Source organism: Martes martes (assembly GCF_963455335.1).
Source record: "Martes martes genome assembly, chromosome: 2".
Taxonomy (NCBI): Eukaryota; Metazoa; Chordata; class Mammalia; order Carnivora; family Mustelidae; genus Martes; species Martes martes.
The window spans coordinates 58584405-58606263 of NC_137889.1; the positions used below are offsets into that span (position 1 = coordinate 58584405).

The window sequence follows — 21859 nt, forward strand, 5'->3', positions numbered from 1 at the left end:
GGTCATGATCTCAGGGTCCTGGGATGGAGTCCTGCATTGGGTTTCCCATCCAGCAGGGTATCTGTTTTAGGATTCTCTCTTCCTCTTCCTCCCCAATCACCCTATATCTCTCTCTATAAAATAATCTTAAAAAAAAGAAAAAAGAAAATGCTTTCTTTTCCAATCCATTCTTCACTGTTTTACCTAATATTTAATTCAATTCCATACTGAAGTAACACATACTACTTAACATAAACAGGTTCTAGATAAACATAATGAATTTAGAATAGACATAATAAACACCATTAACACATAACTACTGGTAAGGAAGAGAAGTTTGCAGGCATTCCAAAAAATAGTCTTCCAGGAGATGCATCCAACATGCACAGGTCATCAGTTTATCTTATAGCAGGGTTGGAAAATATCCTCCAACCTAGCAAGCCAGCTAATCTGAAAAGTCAGTTATTTTGAGCACAATTGGTATCTGTACATGGCACTTTTTAATCTTTGAGGGAGCTCAAGTCTCACTTCCTGGTTCTGCTTCTACAGAAAGGTGTCTGATAAGGGCCAAGAACAAAATGGAATCCTCAGAGAGAACAAATGTGTCACTGTACCAACAGATGAACATTTTGTAGGAGAAGGAAAATAACTGAAAAGTTTTGGGTGAAAACTCTATTAATCCTATTTCTCTTTTTTCCCTTGCTGATGCGTCCCTTCCATTGGAAGAGCTATTAGAATTAAGAAGGGATCTGGAAGAAAATAAGCATAGAGAAGGTAGTTTATGAAGGCTCAGCTTTAGGCGTTAAGTAGAAGAGTTATCATTTTCAGATCTTCACTCACTTTCTCCAATTACAGTACAAGTGGTAAACCTCGGAAAACCAGAAGTCGACTTTGGGCAAAATTTATAAGGCAGTTCTTTTGGCCTTTCTTTTGTAAAAAGGGCAAGAGGAAATCCTCTAGATAGATAAACGGACACATGCACACATCCCTTTGCAAAAAACATCACTGTAAGCAGCTACTCAAAAACTTGGGCGTTTGAATTATAGCCAACATTCTCTATCAGCTATGCAAAATATACCATTATGTTCACATAAGAACATGTATTTGCATGCATAGTGCTTGTATTTGGTGGTAAAGTTAAGACATCACTTATCTTAATTTTTTCCACAGTTACCCTTTGAGACTGAAGTGCTATATTTTATTTGAGGGTTAAGATGATAAAACATTTATCTAAGAAACTGTTAAAGTGATTATCTGGTCACCTTTAAACTTTAGGACCTCAGGAAGCATTTCCCTACTCAACTTATAAAGAGACATAATAACTTGGCTATGAAATATTTCCATTGGACATGCTGGAAAAATAAATGTACTCTTCTAAATTAACCTTTGTATACTTAATAAACAACTTGTATTTTTAGCTATAAAATAATCCATATCATACTTAATATGTTTTCACCAGAGTTCTCCATATTTTTTAAAGGAACAAAAGAGTAAGAACTCACTTTGGCTACAGAATTATCTGATTCCCATATTGATTTTCTCCTACTGGGCTAATGAATTCCTTCGGGGTAAAAGCTGTATTTTTGCACTGTTGCTTCCTCAGCAACTATCAATATGCCTGAACGTTAGATATATGTAATAAATGGCTGTTGCATTAATGAGTGAGTTTTATATAGGAAGGGAAAAAAGAAACTGTGGCTTATGGGAGAAAAGTTTCTAGATTCATTTAATACTAGATTAGTAAGAACATTAGAGATTATTCAATCTGATCTCCTAACTTTTTTTTTTTTTAAACTTTATTTATTTGACAGAGAGAGATCACAAGTAGGCAGAGAAGCAGGCAGAGAGAGAGAGAGAGAGAGGAAGGGAAGCAGGCTCCCCGCTGAGCAGAGAGCGCGACACGGGGCCCCATCTCAGGACCCTGAGATCATGACCTGAGCCGAAGGCAGAGGCTTAACCCACTGAGCCACCCAGGTGCCCCTGATCTCCTAACTTTTGAGATGAAGAAATTAAAAACTGAGTGGCCTAAAGACACAAAGTTAATCAGAGATACAGCCAGAACTAGAATGTCTCCCAAATGCTCATTCATATAAGTGTTTTTTTATTTTTGTTTTTGGTATTTTTAATAAGAAGAGGTGTACAGTGATGTAAAACTGTGGGCTTTGGAATTAGAAAGACGATTCACATCCCAGCTCTATCACTTTATGAATTTGGGTAAATTGTGTAACTACATGAGACTCAATTTCCACATTTGTAAAATTGAGTACAATCTAACTTACTGGGCTATTCTGAGGATTAAATGAGATATGTGTATAAATTTGCTGAAGGGGCACCTGGGTGTCTCAGTGGGTTAAGGCTTCTGCCTTTGGCTCAGGTCATGATCTCAGGGTCCTGGGATGGAGCCCCGCGTCCAGCTCTCTGCTCAGCAGAGTCTGTTCCCCGCCCACCCCTCAACCCCCTACTCTACCTACTTGTGATCTGTCAAGTAAATAGACAGAATCTTAAAAAAAAAAAATTGCCGAATACAGGACCTGCTGCACAGTATACTTAATAAACTAGAAACTTCTATGATTATTACATTATATTGCTTTTATTTTACTATTCCCATAAACTACTGAAATTATTTCCCTAAATTGGTATGGTGATGCCTTCAAAGACTACTGGAATAAGATTTATTGGCATGTCTTTATTATAGTTACATACTAGAATTTATTTGTATCTATTACAGTGATAAAATAGAACTAGATTATATTGAATTTTTTTTTTTAAGTAAACTACACACAGCATGGGGCTCAAACACACGACCCTGAGATCAAGAGTCATGTGCTCAGAGCGTCTGGGTGGCTCAGCTGGTTGAGTGTCTAACTTTGGCTCACTGAGATCATGACCTCAGGGTCCTGGGATCGAGCCCCGAGTTGGGCCCCTGCTCAGCTCCCTGCTCAGCTCCCCACTTTTCCCTCTCCCTCTGCCTGCCTCTTCCCCTGCTTATAATCTTCCTCTCTCTGTCAAATAAATAAATAAAATCTTAAAAAAAAAAAAAAAGTCACATGCTTTACCAACTGAGCCAGCCAAGTGCCCCTGTATTGAATATTTTTAATGCTATTTTGCAATTCAGTAAAATAATTATCCTCAAAAGCAGTAATGAGAATGAAACCGTGACAATTTACATGGGACAGAAAAACACCACAGGCTACCATTTCCTGTTATAAAAGTTATCAAAGGTGATACAGAATAATGCTTGCTATAGGTCAGGAGTTGGCAAACTACAGCCTGCAGACCAAATTTGCCACAATTCTGTTTTTGTAAATAAAGCTTTACTAGAACTTTATTTGTTTATATACTGTCCATGGCTGCTTTTGTATTACACCAGCAGAGTTGTGTAGTTAAAAAAAAATGTTATATATATATATATATATATATATATATATATATATCTCAAAGCCTAAAATATTTACTATTTCACCTTTCATAGAGAGTTTGCTATGCCCTGCAGTAGACTGTGGCAAGTGTATTAAATTTTTCCTAAAAAGGTGTTAAAAATTTGGACACCAGATATATCTGCAAATAACACACTGAACTCATGGCTTAAGTTATTCTGTGTAACAAGAAGCCAGAATAATGGCAACTTGTAGGTTTTAATATATTTATCCAAAAGTGCCATGTGACAGCATTTTACAACCTGTACATAATAGTATTAATATTTTATTATTAATATTCATTAATGTTCTATTTATATATTTTATATCTTCTTAAAAGAGATTTAGAATACACACACACACACACACACATACACACACACACATATATTTTAAAGATTTATTTATTTACTTTGGCAGGGAGGGGCAGAGGGAGAGGAAGAAAGAGTCTTAAGCAGACTCCACGATGAGCATGGAGCCTGATGCAGGGCTTGATCTCGTAACCCTGAGTTCATGACCTGAGCTGAAAGTAAGAGTTGGATGCTTAACTTACTGTGCCATCAAGGCACCCCTGATTTAGAATTTTTTTTTTTTCAGGGAATTCTCACTCTTTTCTTGTATTATTGACACTGAACAAATTTGGGAAAAAATCAGTTTGGTGCTAAGAAGTCACAGGCAACATATTTACCACCTTAAAAATTAGGAGCAAAAATAAAAAAGATTACTAGTACTATATATTTACACAGAACTACTCACTGTTGCTAATGTGGGAAGTGTAAAACATACCCATTTCTCTCATGGTCCTTTCATACACATTGCTGATCCCTTTTGGATTGCATGGTAAAGGGAGCACTCTTACCAGAAAATGAAGCTAAAATCATACCAAGTTAGATTTCACATTATTCTGCTATTTTTGTATTTTTCTGGATCAAGACTAGATAAATAACAGATGGGTTCCCTTGTGTGACTGAAAGAATACAAATAATATTTTTTGTTTGTTTTCTGTAAAAATTTTTTTTCTCAGAATTCTACAAATGGCTCTAATGTGAATGTGACAGTCTCAGCTAAGCTGCTTGTATTATGGTAACATATTTCTATTACCAAAACACAGGTTCTAGAATCAAATCCTTGGGACATAGAGCACTGAATTAGATGGATGGAAGAGATGAAAAAAATGAAGAGGCACTTTAGAAAAGGAAACGTTTCCTTTTGAAAATCAATGTTTAGAAGAAAAAAGTGAAGGATAGGAATAATCCTCCTTCGAACCTCAGTAGTTATGTATTTCCAACAACAGAATATTGAGAATTGTCTTTGTGCAAGGCACTCTAGTACAAGTATGGCATTTAATCTTCACAGCCACCCATGAGGTAGATATACTGTATTTAACCTATTATTTCTTGTGTTTCATGTAAGGAATTGAGGCTCAAATTATTAGAGGCAGGACGTAAACCCAGTCTATGACGTCAAAGCCCATTTTAAAACCAATATGTTACAGTCAAATAGTTTTCTAGAAATACTAACAATCTGAGACTTAAACTCTCCTATAAAATGCTTTAAGCCTCTTAAGAGGCACTAAATAAATATAGGGAATTTTTTTAAAAGATTTTATTTATTTATTTGACACAGAGAGAGAGATCACAAGTAGGCAAAGCAGCAGGCACAGAAAGGGGGAAGCAGGCTCTCCGCTGAGCAGAAAGCCCGATGCGGGGATCGATCCCAGGGCACCGAGATCATGACCTGAGCCGAAGGCAGAGGCTTAAGTGACTGAACCACCCAGGGGCCCTGGGAATTATTTTTAAAGGAAAAAAAAACAAAAAACAAAACTCCCCAAGTATCTGGAAAACTACTGTGATCTTTAAATAATACATAAGATGGAAACATATTCTAGAAATAAACCCTACTGATTATAAGCTGTAAAATATGCATTATTCTGACAACTCAGGCTATATTTCATAATTAATTCTGGATTCAGGCATTAAATATTACTTTCTCAAGTATTACTTAATACATTTTTAAAAAGCGTTCTTGCTAAATAAATAGTTGGTATAAAGTATTTTAAATATTTTAGAAGACTATATCAGCCATTTTTCTTCAAATTAATTAAATACATGCAATTTGCATTAAATCCAATTAATACTCTGAAACAATGTGATCAACTACTTCACAAACCCATTTTTTAAATATTTGAAATCTTCAGTATTATGCAAAGTGACTATTAAGTAACCTTACAATTTTAAAGCAAACATATACAAATATTATGCTCTTTAAGTCACCTGAGGAGGCTACTCCAAGGATAACATCTGAGGCTACTCCAAGGATAAAAAACTTCTCATTAGAAATTATTCAGAGCCTGCTAGGTATTCTTTTAGGTATTCTCTTGTTAGCAAATCTTGAGCCCGCTAGGTATTCTTTTAGGTATTATCTTGTTAGCAAATCTTGTTCAATTATGTGTGCATATGACTTCAAATAGGAAGATAGTATCTCTGGTGCTCAATTCACAAGTCTGTAGAAGATTTGTCTAAAGTAAAATTCTGAATTAAAATATAAAAATTCTAATATTTGAATTTTAAAAAATCATAAAGTAGGACAAATATTATAATGATTCACTTCTATGAAGTACCTAGACTAGCCAAATTCATAGACATAAAGTAGAATGATGGCTGCCAGAGGCTGGGAGGCAGAGAAGGATGGGAATTACTGATTGATGGGTACAGAGTTTTAGTTTAAGAAGATAAAAAAGTTCCTGGAGATGGAGATGGCTGCACAACAATGTGAATGTACTTAATGACACAGAACAATACACTTAAAAATGGTTAAAATGGCAAATCTTATGTTAGCATTTAATGGGAATATTTTACCATAATTAAAAAAGAAAAAGCCCAACCTAGGTGGCTGGCCCTATCATTTGTCAGCGGGCTATAGACTGCTGACCACTGATACACTTTGTTAACGTGGCTCTGTGTAAGCCATATGATTTCTTATCGCGTCAACTTCCTCCCATGAAAGTGGCAGAAATGAAGGCATACTATCTATTTCATAAGATGTTGCAGATATCAAGTAAGATAATAGATTTTAGCCACAATGAAGTTTATATAATTAAGAGTTGATGTTTATAGCACTTTCTTCTTCCTTTTTTTTTAAGGTGGGGGAGGGGTAGAGGGAGAGAGAGAAAGAGAATCTTAAGCAGACTCCATACCTAGTGTGGAGTCTGGTGCAGGGCTCCATCCTACGACCCAAAGATCATGACCTGAGCTGAAATCAAGGGTCAGAGGACACTCAACTGACTAAGCCATCCAGGTGCCCCTACAGCATTTTCTTTTTTTTTGAACAAGCCAGATTTAAAGATTTTACTTGTATTTAATTGAGAAAGAGTGAGAGAGCAAGTGAGAGCACGAGAGTGGGAGAGGGACAGAGGGAGGTTGAGAAATAGGCTTTCCACTGAGCAGGGAGCCCAACATGGGGCTCCATCTGGGACCATGACCTGAGCCAAAGGGAAACACTTAACCAACTGAGCCATCCAGGTGACCCTTGAACAGCCAGGTTTAATACAACATCTATTACTTAAGCAAGACTGAAAAGCAGGAGTCACAAGGGAATTAATGGGATCACACACACAATAAAGCTTTAATCATACCTGCACTATCTTCCAGAACAGCCTCTGAACTACTGTGCTAAAGAAAAAGGCTAATATTAACTCTGGGGGAAAAAAATACATACTGTAGGAAATTTTTTTTTAAATGTCTGTATATGAGTATTATTAATTCATGGGGTGTTAGTGTGAAAAACAGTTCTTTCATCAGGTTTAGGAAAACTTTAACGAGAAAAAAAAAGTCAAGAGATTCCCTAATTTGAACTAATAAAGGGTTCTCCAAAAAACAATAAATAGGCCACAAAGATACTTGAAGACAAGTATGGGAAACAAAATGAATGAACAACCAACATGGTTAATAATAGTTTTTGGTTAAAGCTAAAATGAGTATTAAACACACTTTAAAAATTTAGAAATACTGAAAATGCATGAGTTAACCTTTTAAGAATTTAGAAAAACAAAGTAATTTTAAGAGAAGCATTAGTAAGAAAATAAGAACAGAAATAACTGAATTGAAAAGATAATCCTCTAGCAAGACTGATCAAAGTGGAATAAAGAGAACATACATTACAAACAAAAAATGGTAAAAATTTACAAAACAAAAAATATATGAATAACTTGATACTAATATATTTGAAAAGTTAGATAAAATAATCTTCTAAAAAATTAAATGAACAATGCCTTTAAAAGAAATAAAACACCTGAATAAAACAATTACTATTTAAGAAATTCAAATAATAGTTTAAAAAACCTAGTGTCTTTCACAACTTCTCCCTCTCTACTTTAAAGATCCTAGGACAGAGGTGCCTGGGTGGCTCAGTCGTCGAGTATCTGCCTTTGGCTCAGGTCATGATCCCAGGGTCCTAGGACTGAGCCCCACACTGGGTTGCCTGCTCAGTGGGAAGCCTGCTTCTCCGTCTCCCACTCCCCCTGCTTGTGTTCCCTTCTTGCTATTTCTCTCTCCGTCAAATAAATAAGTAAAATCTTAAAAAAAAAAAAAAAAAAGATCCTAGGACAGAGTTTTTAAGAGGCTCTATCAACCCTTTCAAAGAGCAAACAGCCTCTCTACTCACTGTAAAAACTGAGAATTTAAAAAAAAACCCTCATTTTATGAAGCTGTTATAACCTTGATACCCAAACTGGACAAGGACAATACAAGAAAAGAAAAACTTATCACAATCCATTTCATATGCAGCGTTGGTGGTATAGTGGTTAGCATAGCTGCCTTCCATTTTACATATGCATATAGAAGCAAAAATCTTAAAACATAAGAACTGGAAAGCAACGAAAAGACAAATCTGTCCTTACCTGCAGACAACAGTACTTCTACAAAGAATATCTAAAAGAACTTACATAATTAGAATTAATAAAAAACTTCAGCAGGGATGCTCAATATAAGATCAATACACAAATTCAATTAATGGCATTCTTGTGCACCAGCAATAATCAATTTAAAAATGTAATAGAAAAAAAAATGTAATAGAGAAAAGATTCCATTCACAATTGCAACAAAAAATATAAGGTACCAGGGACGCCTGGATGGCTCAGTGGGTTAAGGCCTCTGCCTTCGGCTCAGGTCATGATCCCAGGGTCCTGGGATCGAGCCCCACATCGGGCTCTCTGCTCAGCAGGGAACCTGCTTCCTCCTCTCTCTCTCTGCCTACCTCTCTGCCTACTTGTGATCTCTGTCGGTCAAATAAATAAATAAATATTTAAAAAAAATATATATATATAAGGTACCGGGGACAAACAAATGAAAACATAAATAACAAAAAAACATTAAAACTTAGTATTATAATGATGGCAATTTCCAAGTTCACTTAAAATAAAAAATAATTTCAATCAAAATGCCAAATGTTTTTCAGGGATAAACTGATTCTAAAATTCATATACAGAAGTGGCAAGAATGGTTAACATAATTTTGAACGGCAAGGTAGGGGAAACATGGGATTAATACAAAGCTGTAGAAATAGACCAATGGAACAAAAGAGAGAGCCTGAAAATGAAATTTGAGTGTGACAGAAGTTGCATTACAATTTAGATGGGCTATTTGATAAATGGTGCAAAAGGCATAGTGCTTACTTGTATGAAAAATAAAATTATCTTCTTCATAATGTAGAAAAATACATTTCAAGGGATTAGAGATAGTAGTCAAAAAATCAAATTTTAAAAATTGCTGTGGGCACCTGGATGGCCAGTTGGTTAAGCGTCTGACTCTTGATTCTGGCTTGGGTCATGACCTCAGCATCCTGGAATGGAGCCCCACATTGGGCTCCTCACTCAGCACAGAATCTGCTTCAGATTCTCTATCTCCCTCTGCCCCTCCCCCTGCTCATGCCCATGCACTCTCTCAAATAAAAGGAAATCTTAAAGTAAAATAAAATAAAATAAAGCAAATAACCTAACAGAGCAATGGACAAAGCAGGAAATGAGCAAAATCACAGAAGAGAAACCCCGAATGGCCAATAAACCTATGAAAACATGTTCAACCTTACAAGGGGAATAAAAATTACTATGGGATTGAGATACTGTTTTAAAGGCTGGCAAAAACTAAAAAGCCTGAGAACACCATGGTGGGGAAAATGGAAAATTCATACTTAACTGTGAGTGTAAATTAAAATAACCATTTGGTTTGATGATGTATCTTACAATGCAACAATTTCACTTTCTGGTATATACATCCTAGAAATTCTTGGGACATGTGCAAGGAAGATAGGTATTAAAAGAATGTTCACTGCAAAATGGTTTATAACAGCAAAAAAAATTGGAAACTACATGTCCATAAAAGAATGAGTGAACAGATTGCAGTATATATATATATATTAGACTAAGACAGTTAAAATGAACAGATTAGTAGTATACACATAAAACCGAATGAAAAAAAGCAAGCTATAGAATGATTTCACTTAATGGATTTTTAAAACTTACAAACTGCAAGTTTTATAGATCTGCAAATACTCAGCCACAATACAAAAATATTGGGAAGAATGATAAGCACCATCTTTACGAGAAGGGTTACCTGTGGGGAGGGACAGGAAAAAGAACGGGAACACCTAAGGGAACACAGGCAGGCATAAACTGTGTCTTCAATGATAGCTAGCCAGCCAGCCAGCCAGCCAGATAGATATAATATAATGTTAGGATTTCAAGGCAGTTTGGATATGAGTACACAAGTGTTTGCTATGTTATTTACTATACTCCCACGTATTTGAAACATTTTATAATATAAACTTCCTTAAAAGGAAACACATTTTAAAAACTGAACTAGAGGGGCGCCTAGGTGGCTAGTCAGTTAACTGTCTGCCTTTGGCTCAGGTCATGCCTGCATGGAGCTCCCTGATCAGCATGAAGTCTACTCCTCCCTCTGCCCCCCAAGCCTGCTTGTGCTCTTTCTCTGTCTCTCTCAAATAAAATCTTAAAAATAAATAAAAATGAACTAAAGCCACAGCATTAATATAAATACATCTCAAAAAACTAAATGTTAAGTTAAAAAAATCAAGTTACAGAAATATGTATAGTATGGTATCACTGTATATCATATTTCTGTAAAACAGTTGTTCCACAGCTATATACATATTGTATATATGTACACATATAGTTGTATAGACTTTCATGGGAATGGTATACTCCAAATTCAGGATGATGGTTGTCTCTGGGCAGGGACTAAGAGGAACAGGATTGGGGAAGGGAACATAGGGAGCTTCAGCCAAATCTGTAAAGATTTCTTTTAAAAGCCTGAAGCAAGGGGGACCTGGCTGGCTCAGTCATTAGAGTGTGAGTCTCTTGATCTCAGGGTAGTGAGTTCAAGCCCCACGATGGGTGTAGAGCTTACTTAAAATTTTAAAATAAAAGAAAATCTGAAGCAAATATGGCATCTGGTAAAGCTTGGTACTGGATGGTTTTTAAAATCCCATATTTATATCTATGTATGTAAATAACAGCAGAAACAATAACAAATGAAGAAAATGAATGAGAGCTAACATCTGAGCACTTATTATTGTAGTAGGCACTCTTCTAAGCGCATGCATGTATACTCCTAAGAACAACCCAAGGAAGTAGATTCTGCTTGTTTCTAATACTATTATTATTTTATTACAATTTGATTCTATTACTCATTTCACAGATGAGTAACTAAAGCAGAGAGAGGTGAAGTTGGCCTAACACTATAAAGCTAGCAAATAGTGAAAATAAGATACAAAGCCAGGATTTGTGCTCCAGAGTTTACACCTTAATAACCATGTTATCTTTACAATGTCATTCTCTATTCCTTTCACTATATCGTCAATAATTCATTTCCAATGTTACTTTGGTATGTTGGAAATGAAAAACACATTTTAACCCATGACCACACAAACACACAGATTTCTGTGCAGCTCACACTAGTTCTAAAGATGATCAAATGCTCAAAGAATTCTAGGAATGTCCTGAAAATAGTGGCATCCCAACTAATTTATCAATTTATATATTTCAGATTTGGTATTTTTTAAGTCATTATTTTATAATCAAACATTATTTTTTCAATAGTCTAACATACTATATATCTGGAATCTTAGATAACTTATATAAAGAAGCCAATGATGTAACTGAACCATCTCTTTCTCTCTCATTAGAGGCAAAATTCCATAACTTAGCTTCAGGCCTGAAAACTCATATTAAGAGTTTTCAATAAGTCATTCTGCCAAGAAATTCAATTTCAATCATTCATTTTTTCTGGTTTCTCAATATAAGTTGTTTTTAAAAAGCCCATAGCTAATATTTATACAATAATAAATTGACATTCTCAGTCATTAAATATTTATCAGCATTGATTATGTGCTAATCATACACTCCTGCTCACTGTTACCATTTCTTTCCCACCCCCCCCTTTTTTTTAACGATTTATTTATATATTTTAGGGAGAGACAGAGAGAGAGTGAAGGGTGGGGGAGAGGAGGATGGAAAGGGAGAGAATCTCAAGTAGACTCCCTGCTGAGTGCAGAGCCCACAGGGAGTTCAGTGTCAACCCTGAGTTCATGACCCGAGCCAAAAGCAAGAGTCAGATGCTCAACCAACTGAGCCACCAGGCACACACACCCCCCCATTTCTTAAAAATGTCTTTTCTCCATATATACAGCCACATTCTTTTTTTTTTAAAGATTTATTTTTTTATTTATTTGTCAGAGAGAGAGAGAGAGAGAGAGAGAGAGAGGAGCGAGAGTGAGCACAAGCAGACAGAGTGGCAGGCAGAGGGAGAAGCAGGCTCCCTGCCGAGCAAGGAGCCCGATGTGGGACTCGATCCCAGGACGCTGGGATCACGACCTGAGCCGAAGGCAGCTGCCCAACCAACTGAGCCACCCAGGCGTCCCGATATACAGCCACATTCTTGATGTTATCATCTACTAACCTACAGAATATGCATTCAAAAAATATAAAAATATGAAAAAGAAGTTCTTGTTTTCAAAGAATTCACTGTCTAGCAGGGGAAAGAGACAAAAATTATCTATAATATGTTAGTACTTTAAAAAAGGTAATTAAACCTTAAGGGTGAGGGGAGATGAAAGGGTGGCTTGGTGCACTTCTAACAGCTAACCTAGAATGTGAACAGGAGACAGCAATGGAGACTGCTCTTTCAAGAAAACTTGTCTTAAAAGGAAGAGAGAATGATAGCTAGGGTCATAGGTTCTAGAGAAGGTTTTAAGATAAGAGAAATACTTAGCATCAATTATTCTGGAGTACTTTCCTTGCTACATTCCTCTCCTAACACTAAATCCCAGTTTGGATATAACTAAGTCACTTAACATTTCTAAGCCTCAAATGAGATAGATGTTTAAGAACTCTAAATTATGGGGCACCTGGGTGGCTCAGTGGGTTGAGGCTGCTGCCTTCGGCTCAGGTCATGATCCCAGGGTCCTGGGATCGAGCCCCGCATCGGGCTCTCTGCTCAGCAGGAAGCCTGCTTCCCCCTCTCTCTTCCTGCCTCTCTGCCTACTTGTGATCTCTGTCTGTCAAATAAATAAATAAAATCTTAAAAAAAAAAAAGAACTCTAAATTATGAGGAAACTCAAATAAAAGACCTCTAAAGTTCTTTCTAGACGTAAAATTCTATGATTCTGTGACTGATTATCTGACCTATTTAAATTCAAAGGTAAATCATAAAATATTCAGTATGCAAAAAAGAAAAACCAAGACGAATTAAGAGATGAACTAGTTGTACAACTGCATTCTATTACTTTTGCAAAACTGTTAAAACAATTCCTCTTTTAACCATCAATAAAATTTTCAGAAAAGACAGTGCCTTTTTATCAGCTGGTAAAGTGCTTCTCACCCTCAAACCTGTACACTTCTAAACAATCACCAAGCAAACTGTTTTGTGACAACAGAAGTAAACTGCTTAAAAGCCCATAGCTTAGACTTGTAAAAGTCATCTTTTAAACGGAAGAGGTTTATAGAAACACATATATTACATTCTTTCTATAATATATTTGTTCATTATCTTTAAAATTTTAACGTACAGGTTCATAAACAGTCTTTTTTTTAAACTAGCTAAGATTAGATCTTTAGAGTAATATGCCTTCTTTTCACTATTACACATTCCGAAATTTAGAACAAGGTTTCCCTTACCTGATATGGACATGGAATGTGATATTCTCTGCAGCGTTCTTGTATCCATGTTGTTTCCCAGATGCCACGGTAAGCTTGCTCATAAAAGTAGCATCCAATTACAACCAAGAGTGGTACGAGATAAAGAATGCTGAAAACACCAATCCGGATCATAAACTTCACCAACTTATCTTGGTTCTCCTTTTCTAATGGAATTTCAATTCGAACTCTGTTTAGGGATATAATGCCAGCTAAGAGGAGAGAAACTCCAACTACCACATATAGGCAGAGGGGAGCAAGAACAAAATATCTCAATGCGTCAACATCGTAGAGGCCAACAAAACACACGCCACTGATATTGTCACCTTCAATTTTATTCATCGCTAAAAGGATGATAGTTAGAGTTCCAGGGATGCCCCATGCACTGGCGTGAAATAGCAATGCTTTCTTCTCAATAGCTTCACTACCCCACTTTGGCACAGCTGCCAAGAACCATGTGATGGTAAGAATTACCCACCAGACACTGCCAGCCATAGTAAAAAAATAGAGTACCATAAAAAGCATGGTACAGGCTTTATTATGAGATCCTTGTGTCACTGTGGAAGCCTTATACTGTGCAGGGCTAGATGCATTGCAGGCTACTCGATCCTCAAGCAAAAACCCAATGAAGAAAATTAGTGATACCATCATGTAGCAGACTGCATAAAATATGATAGGTCTTTCAGGATAACGGAATCTTGTGACATCAATCAAAAAAGTTAAAAAAGTAAACAATGTGGCAGAGAGGCAAATGATTGAAATCAATCCTATGAAGTATCGAGCAAATGAAAGTTCTTCTCTCCTAAAGTACATATTTGGACAAGGAGGTGAACAATCACGCACGTGTAAAAAAGAATAACCAAGATCAGGATCAATTTTCAACTCTCGAGGACACCAAAAACCATAGTCCCTCTGCACTGCCACTGGAGCTCCTTCAGTAGGATCACCAGCTAAATTCAGATCCACAAGTCGAGGATATGGCTCATCACAATCTGGGAACCTAAAAAAATACAAGATAAGAACCATTTTCACTTATTGGGAAATCTATTGATACCTAACAATTTGGGTTTCCAAATTTAGCACTCATGACCTTCTTCATTCTAATATCCTTGGAGTACAATTATATTAAGTAGGAATAAAGTAAATATTGATTCTTGTTTACGGGCCATATAATCAGATTGTCCATTGTTGATCAAAAAGTGATATGGTTTTATATCTGTTTTTTTTTTTTAAAGATTTTATTTATTTGACGGAGAAAGACACAGTTAAAGAGGGAACACAAGCACGGGGAGTGGGAGAGGGAGAAGCAGGCCCCCTGTCGAGTAGGGAGCCCAATTTGGGGCCTGATCCCAGCACCCCAGAATCATGACCTGAGCCGAAGGCAGACGCTCAATTGACTGAGCCACTCAGGCGCCCTGGCTTTATACTTAATTTTGTTTTGGTTTCAAAAACAGTGCTTTTTTTAAGTTCTTTTTTTTTTTCCAAAAATTTCTACCCCCAACATAGGGCTTGAACTCACAACTCCTGAGAACAAGAGTTGCATACTCTTCTGACTGAGCCAGCCAGGCACCCCAAAGAGTCTTCTTTTAATTAAAATAGTCTAACTTAGCCATCAATAAATAACACTGTATATAGGGAACATTTATTTAAGACACACACTTTAAAATAAGATTTCAAACTATGCATTATTATAAAAGAAATAACTACATATCTCTAACAAAATAGTAGCTTTCCCCCAATCTTTAACTACAGTTACACTAGAGTCAACGGAACTTCCTTAAGCAGAAATGTTAAAAAATTTTTCCCAAATGCACAGCCCAAGGTGTTCTGAATTATATTAGCATTAAAAATCATTATAAGTGGCGTAGTTTTTAGACCTTTCTTTCCCATTTTATATTCATTCCCTGCTTAGCATATTGGTTAATTACAGTCCTTCTAAGGTCTCTAATATCAACTACTTCTTTCTTATCACTCCTAATTTCTCTCCGATCCACTACATTCTCTAACTCAGTTATTCTCAAACTTTGGTGTACCTAAGAAAAAATATTGTTTTAAAAATAGAAGTTCAGGGCGCCTGGGTGGCTCAGTGGGTTAAAGCCTCTGCCTTCGGCTCAGGTCATGATCCCAGGGTCCTGGGATCGAGCCCCGCATCGGGCTCTCTGCTCAGCAGGGAGCCTGCTTCCTCCCTTCTCTCTCTCTGCCTGTCTCTCTGCCTACTTGTGATCTGTCTGTCAAATAAATAAATAAATAAAATCTTAAAAAAAAAAAAAAATAGAAGTTCCGTGCTACCTGGGTGGCTCAGTCAGTTAAGTGCCTGCCTTCAGCTCAGGTCATGATGCAGCAGTCCTGGGATCAAGCCCCAAGCTGGGCTCCCTGCTCAACAGGGAGTCTGCTTCTCCCTCTCCCTCTGCTCCTCCCGACGTGTGCTCTCCCTCTCCCTCCCTCACTCAAATAAATGAATAAAATCTTTCTAAAAATAAATAAAAATAAAACTTCTTGGGGCACCTGGGTGGCTCAGTCAGTTAAGCATCTACATCAGGCTCAGGTCATGATCCCAGGGTACCACTCAGCAGGGAACCTGCTTCTCCCTCTTCCTCTGCCCTTGCTTGTGCTCTCTCTCTTGGTCTAATAAAGAAATAAAATCTTTAAAATAAATAAATAAATAAATAAAATTCTTGGTTCCCACCACCACAAATCATATTACAGTATACCTGTGTTAGGGCCCAGAAATTTGCATTTTAGCAAGTTTCCAAAGGTATGAGATCTGTAGACTTGAGAAAGTGTCATGGCTGCAGAACAAATAAAACAGGTTTGTGGTGCAGACATGAGTAAGGGTACCATTCTCATGAACTTCTGCATCTTCAATTTTCTTGCCTGTATCAGTTTCTAAGCCTTCAGACTCCTAATAACTAGATGTTTAATAGTTTATATACATCAAATAGTTTCCAAGAAACTGTGGTTGATATTAAGTTTGACAAAAACATGCAAAACCTTATGCTGTAGCTGATTAATCTTTTATTTTCTAATATAATCCATTTTCTTCTCTGGACTTGGAATTGTAAATCCAAATGAGAGAAACTTATGGCATCTAAGCATCTGCTTATATCCTGCAATATGTCAGGGATTAAACATGAAAAGACAAAAAAAACAGACTTTCTATCCTGCAGTCTAAAAGGAGATACAAATTGTAAATACAAAATTCAGCAGTGGGATATATGAAGCAAACAAACTCTATATAGTGTATAAAAATAATACAAAAGATTAATTCTTCCCAGGGGCAAGATTATGGAAGACTTCATAAAATAAGACCCTCGGTACAGGATTTTGACTCGGTATTTGACAGTTCTGGTAGTATGCCAATCAGTATTCTAGCAAGAAATGCAAGCAATGGCAAAGAGATTTAATATTGCTGGAGCATGAAGTGTGCATGGCTTGTGACAGGAGATCAGGTTGGAGAGATAAGCATGTTGCAGAAGAGAGAGAACAGTGATATAAAGTTTAAAACGATGACAAATTATACTCTATGTTTTTATGGCTGTATTTGTATATTCATCTGCCACTCAATATATATATACTTCACTCTATAATCTTTCCAAAAACCAAACTCTTGATTTCTACTCCTTAAGTTTCCCCCAATTCCATAAGTGGTAATCACATTCTTCTAGTTACTCAGGCCAAAAACCTTGGGGTCATCCTTGAAATCCTTTCCCTCTAATATATACCTCACAATCTGCCACCAATATCTATCACCGTACCTTATGATGTTATCTTCTCATTCCCTCCACTGCCTCTGTGCAGTTTAAGCCATTAATACCTCTTCCCTGGACTTCTGGAGTGTCTTCCAATTGATCTCCATTTCCACACAGCAGTCAGTGTCCTTTATAGACATGCCACTCCTGTGCTCATGATCATGTCTCTTCTGCTCAAAGTCCTCTAGTGCTCTCCCACCTCACTAAGAGTCAAATCCAAAGTCCATATCAGAGCTACAAAGACCCTACGGCCAGTATTTTTCTGATCTGATATCCTTCCATTCTCCCTAAATTACTTGACTCCAGATTCTCTGGTCCCCTTGTTCTTTGGCTAATCCAAGCATGCTTCCATTTCAGGGCAGGTGCACTAACTGCTGTTTCCTATGCCTAGGTTTTTCTTCCCTAGACATCTAGATTATTTGTTCTCTCGTATGCTTTGGGTCCTTATTCTTTTTTTGGGGGGGGGGATCCTTATTCTAATGCCTCTTTATCAAAAAGGCGTTCTCCAATATGTCTGTAGAAGAGAGTCCTTCTGCTTCCCCATATTTTATCATTACCACCCAACCGTATCCTTTTTCTTATTAGCATTCATTACCATCTGATATTATCTATTTATTTGTTATCTCCCACCACTGCCATCACTATTAGAATTTTAGTTCCATAAGAACCAAGACTGTATTTTGTTCACTACTTATCTTTAGCATCTAGACTAGTGGCTAGCACACAGGATACACCCAACTAATATTTGTTAATGATTATTGAATAAACATATCCATATAGACCTAACCCAGGTAATTAGAAAGATGACTAGGAACAGTGTGGAAGATAGACTCGGGCAAAAATGGAGGCAGAGATATTAGTTGATTCAAATAATATCAGGACTAAAACCAGGTAAAGTCAGGGGCACCTGGCTGGCTGAGTTGGTAGAACATGTGACTCTTGATCTCCAGGTTCTAAGTTCGAGCCCCATGTTGGGCATAGAGATTACTTAAAAATTTTTTAAAAATCCTAAAAAGAAAGAAAATAAAACTAGATAAGGCAGTGGGAATGAGACATATATGAAATTAGTTAGATAAAAGCAATACAGTTTATAATTGATTAGATATGGGAGCTAAGGCCAATGAAGGAGGAACAGAAGATGACTTATAGAGAATTAAAAAAATGAGCAAAGGAAAATCAATTTTAGACGTGTTGAAATTGAGGTATTTGAGACAAATGCAGGCTAGGATTTCCAATAGCTGCTAGATATGCAGATTTGGAACTCAGCAAGAAAATGTCAAAGCTATAGATTTAGGTGTAGGAGTCAGCAGCAGATGAGTAAGAGTTAAAGTGAGTGAGATGAGATCATCCTGGAAAGCACGTAGAATCAAAAAGAACAGGAACAGAACTCTGGAAAGCACCAATACTCAAGGGGTAAAATGAGGAAGAGGATCCAAAAAAAGAAATTAAGAATAATTGGTCTGAGAAATAGCAGACCAGAATAGTTCACATATAATGGCGTAAATGATTTTCATGAAAAGAGGGCAAGCTGAGGTTGAGGGGAATTAGGATGAAATACAGAATAAAGCTGAAATACAGGTTTGAAGTGAGTGATACAGATTTGACAGAGGTGCTGAGAGGAATAAACAGAAATTATTCTGTTGACCAAACTGGAAATTTGCCAAAGACAAACAGCAAACAGAACTGCTATGGATGGCATCATTAAACATATAGCATATAGAAATGGGTTGACTCAATCCAGTTGGAAATCTGAACAAGTTCAGTAGAAGGAATTGCTTCAAGATTGCTTCAGTGTTGGGACGCCTGGGTGGCTCGGTTGGTTAAGCGGCTGCCTTCAGCTCAGGTCGTGATCCCAGCGTCCTGGGATCGAGTCCCACATCGGGCTCCTTGCTCAGTGGGGAGCCTGCTTCTCCCTCTGTCCCCGTCTGCCTGTGCACTCGCTCTCTCTCTCTCTCTGATAAATAAATAAACAAAATCTTGAAAAAAAAATTAAAAAAAAAACAACAACAAAAGATTGCTTCAGTGTTGAAATTGCTAGCAAGGTATCATTTCAAGTGATAGACCACGAAGGTTAAGTGAGGAAATAAATGAGATTAGGAAGAGGGATGCTAGGAGAGGGGGGAAAAAAAAAACAAATCAAAGTCTGGGAGTGTCCAAGAAGTTCAAGAGCAGTAGGAACAAGAATAGGAGAGATGTGGAAGAATGAAAGGTTGTTATGAAAGACCAGTTTGCCAGAATTTAAGGTTTCACGGTTAGTCGATGCCAGGCAATAGTGAGGACATAAAACAGATCTAATCCCACCAAAATAAAGATGATAATGAGATTTCTATACTAGTATGTAAACTATTAATGTAAAGAGACTACTAAATAATGGGAGTTAGCTACAAGAAACGTAGAGTCTTGCCCAAGCAAATCATAACTATTGTTATAAATACCAAGAAATTAACAGACTTCTAAAAGAGGAACTGTAAACGCTACCACATGTTTGGGGAGAAAGTGGATGAATGGTTACATGGGACTAGATAAGAAAACAGGTTAAACAGGTGGGAAACAGAGTAGACAAATATGAGAAAGCAAAATGTCAGTGAACTGACTATAAGAAACTGATATGTTTTATTTCTGAAGTTTTTCCAAATGCCAAATGAGAGTAACAACACCTGCTTTTTACCCACGTCCATGGACTACTTTTAGATGACAGAATTAATTTTAACATAAAGGAGAAAAGAATGTTCACTGCAGCACTACTGATAACAGCAAACACCCAGAAATAACTTAAATGACTATCAACAGAAAGTGGCCAAATAACTATGGAATATTAACATAGTAGTCCATTACGTAGCAATTAAAAGGAATGAACCAAACCTACAGATATACAGATACATTTAAAAAATTTTAATGTTGTTTATAGATATGTATATATGTAATAAGAGTATAAAAGCAAATACAGAAGTGATTAACAACACAGTCAACATAATTATTACCTCATCTCTGGGGAGGAAAGAAGGGAATGAAATCAAGATGTGTACCAAGGAAGGAACTTTCACCTCTACCTGTATTATTTCTTTAAAAAAAAAAAATAGTGACCAAACCAAGAATCACAAACTGTTAAGACTGGATAAAGTTAGACAACAATAGTACTTAAGCATTTATCTTATTATTCCTTATTTCTGAAATATTTCACAATACAAAAAGGTATAAATTATATAAGAAATACTCTATACATTATTACTAACAATAACATTCTCTCGTATAAATCTACAAGACTGTCTCGTGAATGTTGTCAAGTCTTTAGGAAATGCTTATAATCTATATTTTGGGAGTAATCTGAAAAGTATCTGACATTTCCTAATTCTGGTTTGTTAATTCATGACAAAAAAAGGGGTTTTTTTTTTAGTCATTAACACATTTAAATCATACAAATATTTAATTTCTACTATGTCATCATTAAAGACATTTAATGGTGAGGTAATGAATGATTATTTTCTTCTCTATATTTTTTAATTGCATTACTTACTAGTAGCATTATTTGTATAGCCAGAAATTTTTTGAAGGAAGAAAAATCAACTTTACATCTTGACTGTTTTTCTTAATTCTCTTAAAAATTTCTTCATTGAAATGTTTTTTTCCTTTTCTACCTTTTCATTCAGTGATTTGAAATTCCTAAGGAAATGAACAATTCTGAGGCCATGAAATGGCTGCTAAAATTAATATGTACTTCAAAAAAGTTTTTAAAAACTGATGAACTAGAAGACAAGTAATTTTAAACATACTGTAGCATTAAGTAATGATCCATGAAAATCTATGGTTTTCGCACCTACTGCATTCCATATCTTCAGGCCACGGAACACCAAACATCTCCATGAGCTCCGAACACTCACTGTAAGCCCGCTGACACAGCCTACGACAGGGAAGAGTGACACGTCCATATTCCATACAAATAGGAGCATAGAGTGCACAAAGAAATGGCCGAAAATCCCGAGAACAATCCAGATTCACCATTGGGTGGAATGGCTAGGAAAAAGTTAAAATTGAACAATTAGAGAAAGAATTGTATACAATTTAAAACTTCCTATTTAGAATATTACAATATTCTTTTTTTTTTTTTAATTTAAAAATTTCTGAAGGCTATTAAAATTTCTGAAGGAAAGTTCTTGGTTTTTGAAACAAAATCCTCTTAGCTATATCCCTAAAGATTCTGAATTGGTTGAGACTGAGACGTGTTTCAGAATCTATATGTATATTTTAATTGTTAGAGGTGATATTAATGAAGAGGCAGGGCTGAGAATCACAATATGACACATTTTACATAGAAAAAAAAACCCATAAAAGATATATGCCAAATGCTCAAAAAAGTGATTACCGCTTGGTGACAGGAATCTAAGAGATTTTAATTTTCTTCTTTTTATGAATTTCAATTTTATTCAACTAACAAGTATCAACAGGGGAGAGCAGACAAATGCTAAAAGAGGAAAGGGAGTGGGAGTGGAGGAAGAGAAGCAGTTATACAT

General features: G+C 36.3%; 1 protein-coding gene across 1 annotated transcript in view; it reads right to left on the reverse strand.

Moving 5' to 3' along the window:
• FZD3 (frizzled class receptor 3) overlaps positions 1-21358 on the reverse strand; it is a 58068-nt gene extending 36710 nt beyond the window's left edge. The window contains exons 1-2 of the mRNA XM_080796835.1: positions 21166-21358; positions 13585-14602 (exon numbers count right to left, since the gene is read on the reverse strand). Of these exons, the coding sequence (XP_080652961.1) occupies positions 13585-14602; positions 21166-21350 (1203 nt within the window). The 5' untranslated portion in view covers positions 21351-21358. The remainder of the gene's footprint in view (positions 1-13584; positions 14603-21165) is intronic.
• Between the last annotated feature and the right edge of the window lie 501 nt (positions 21359-21859).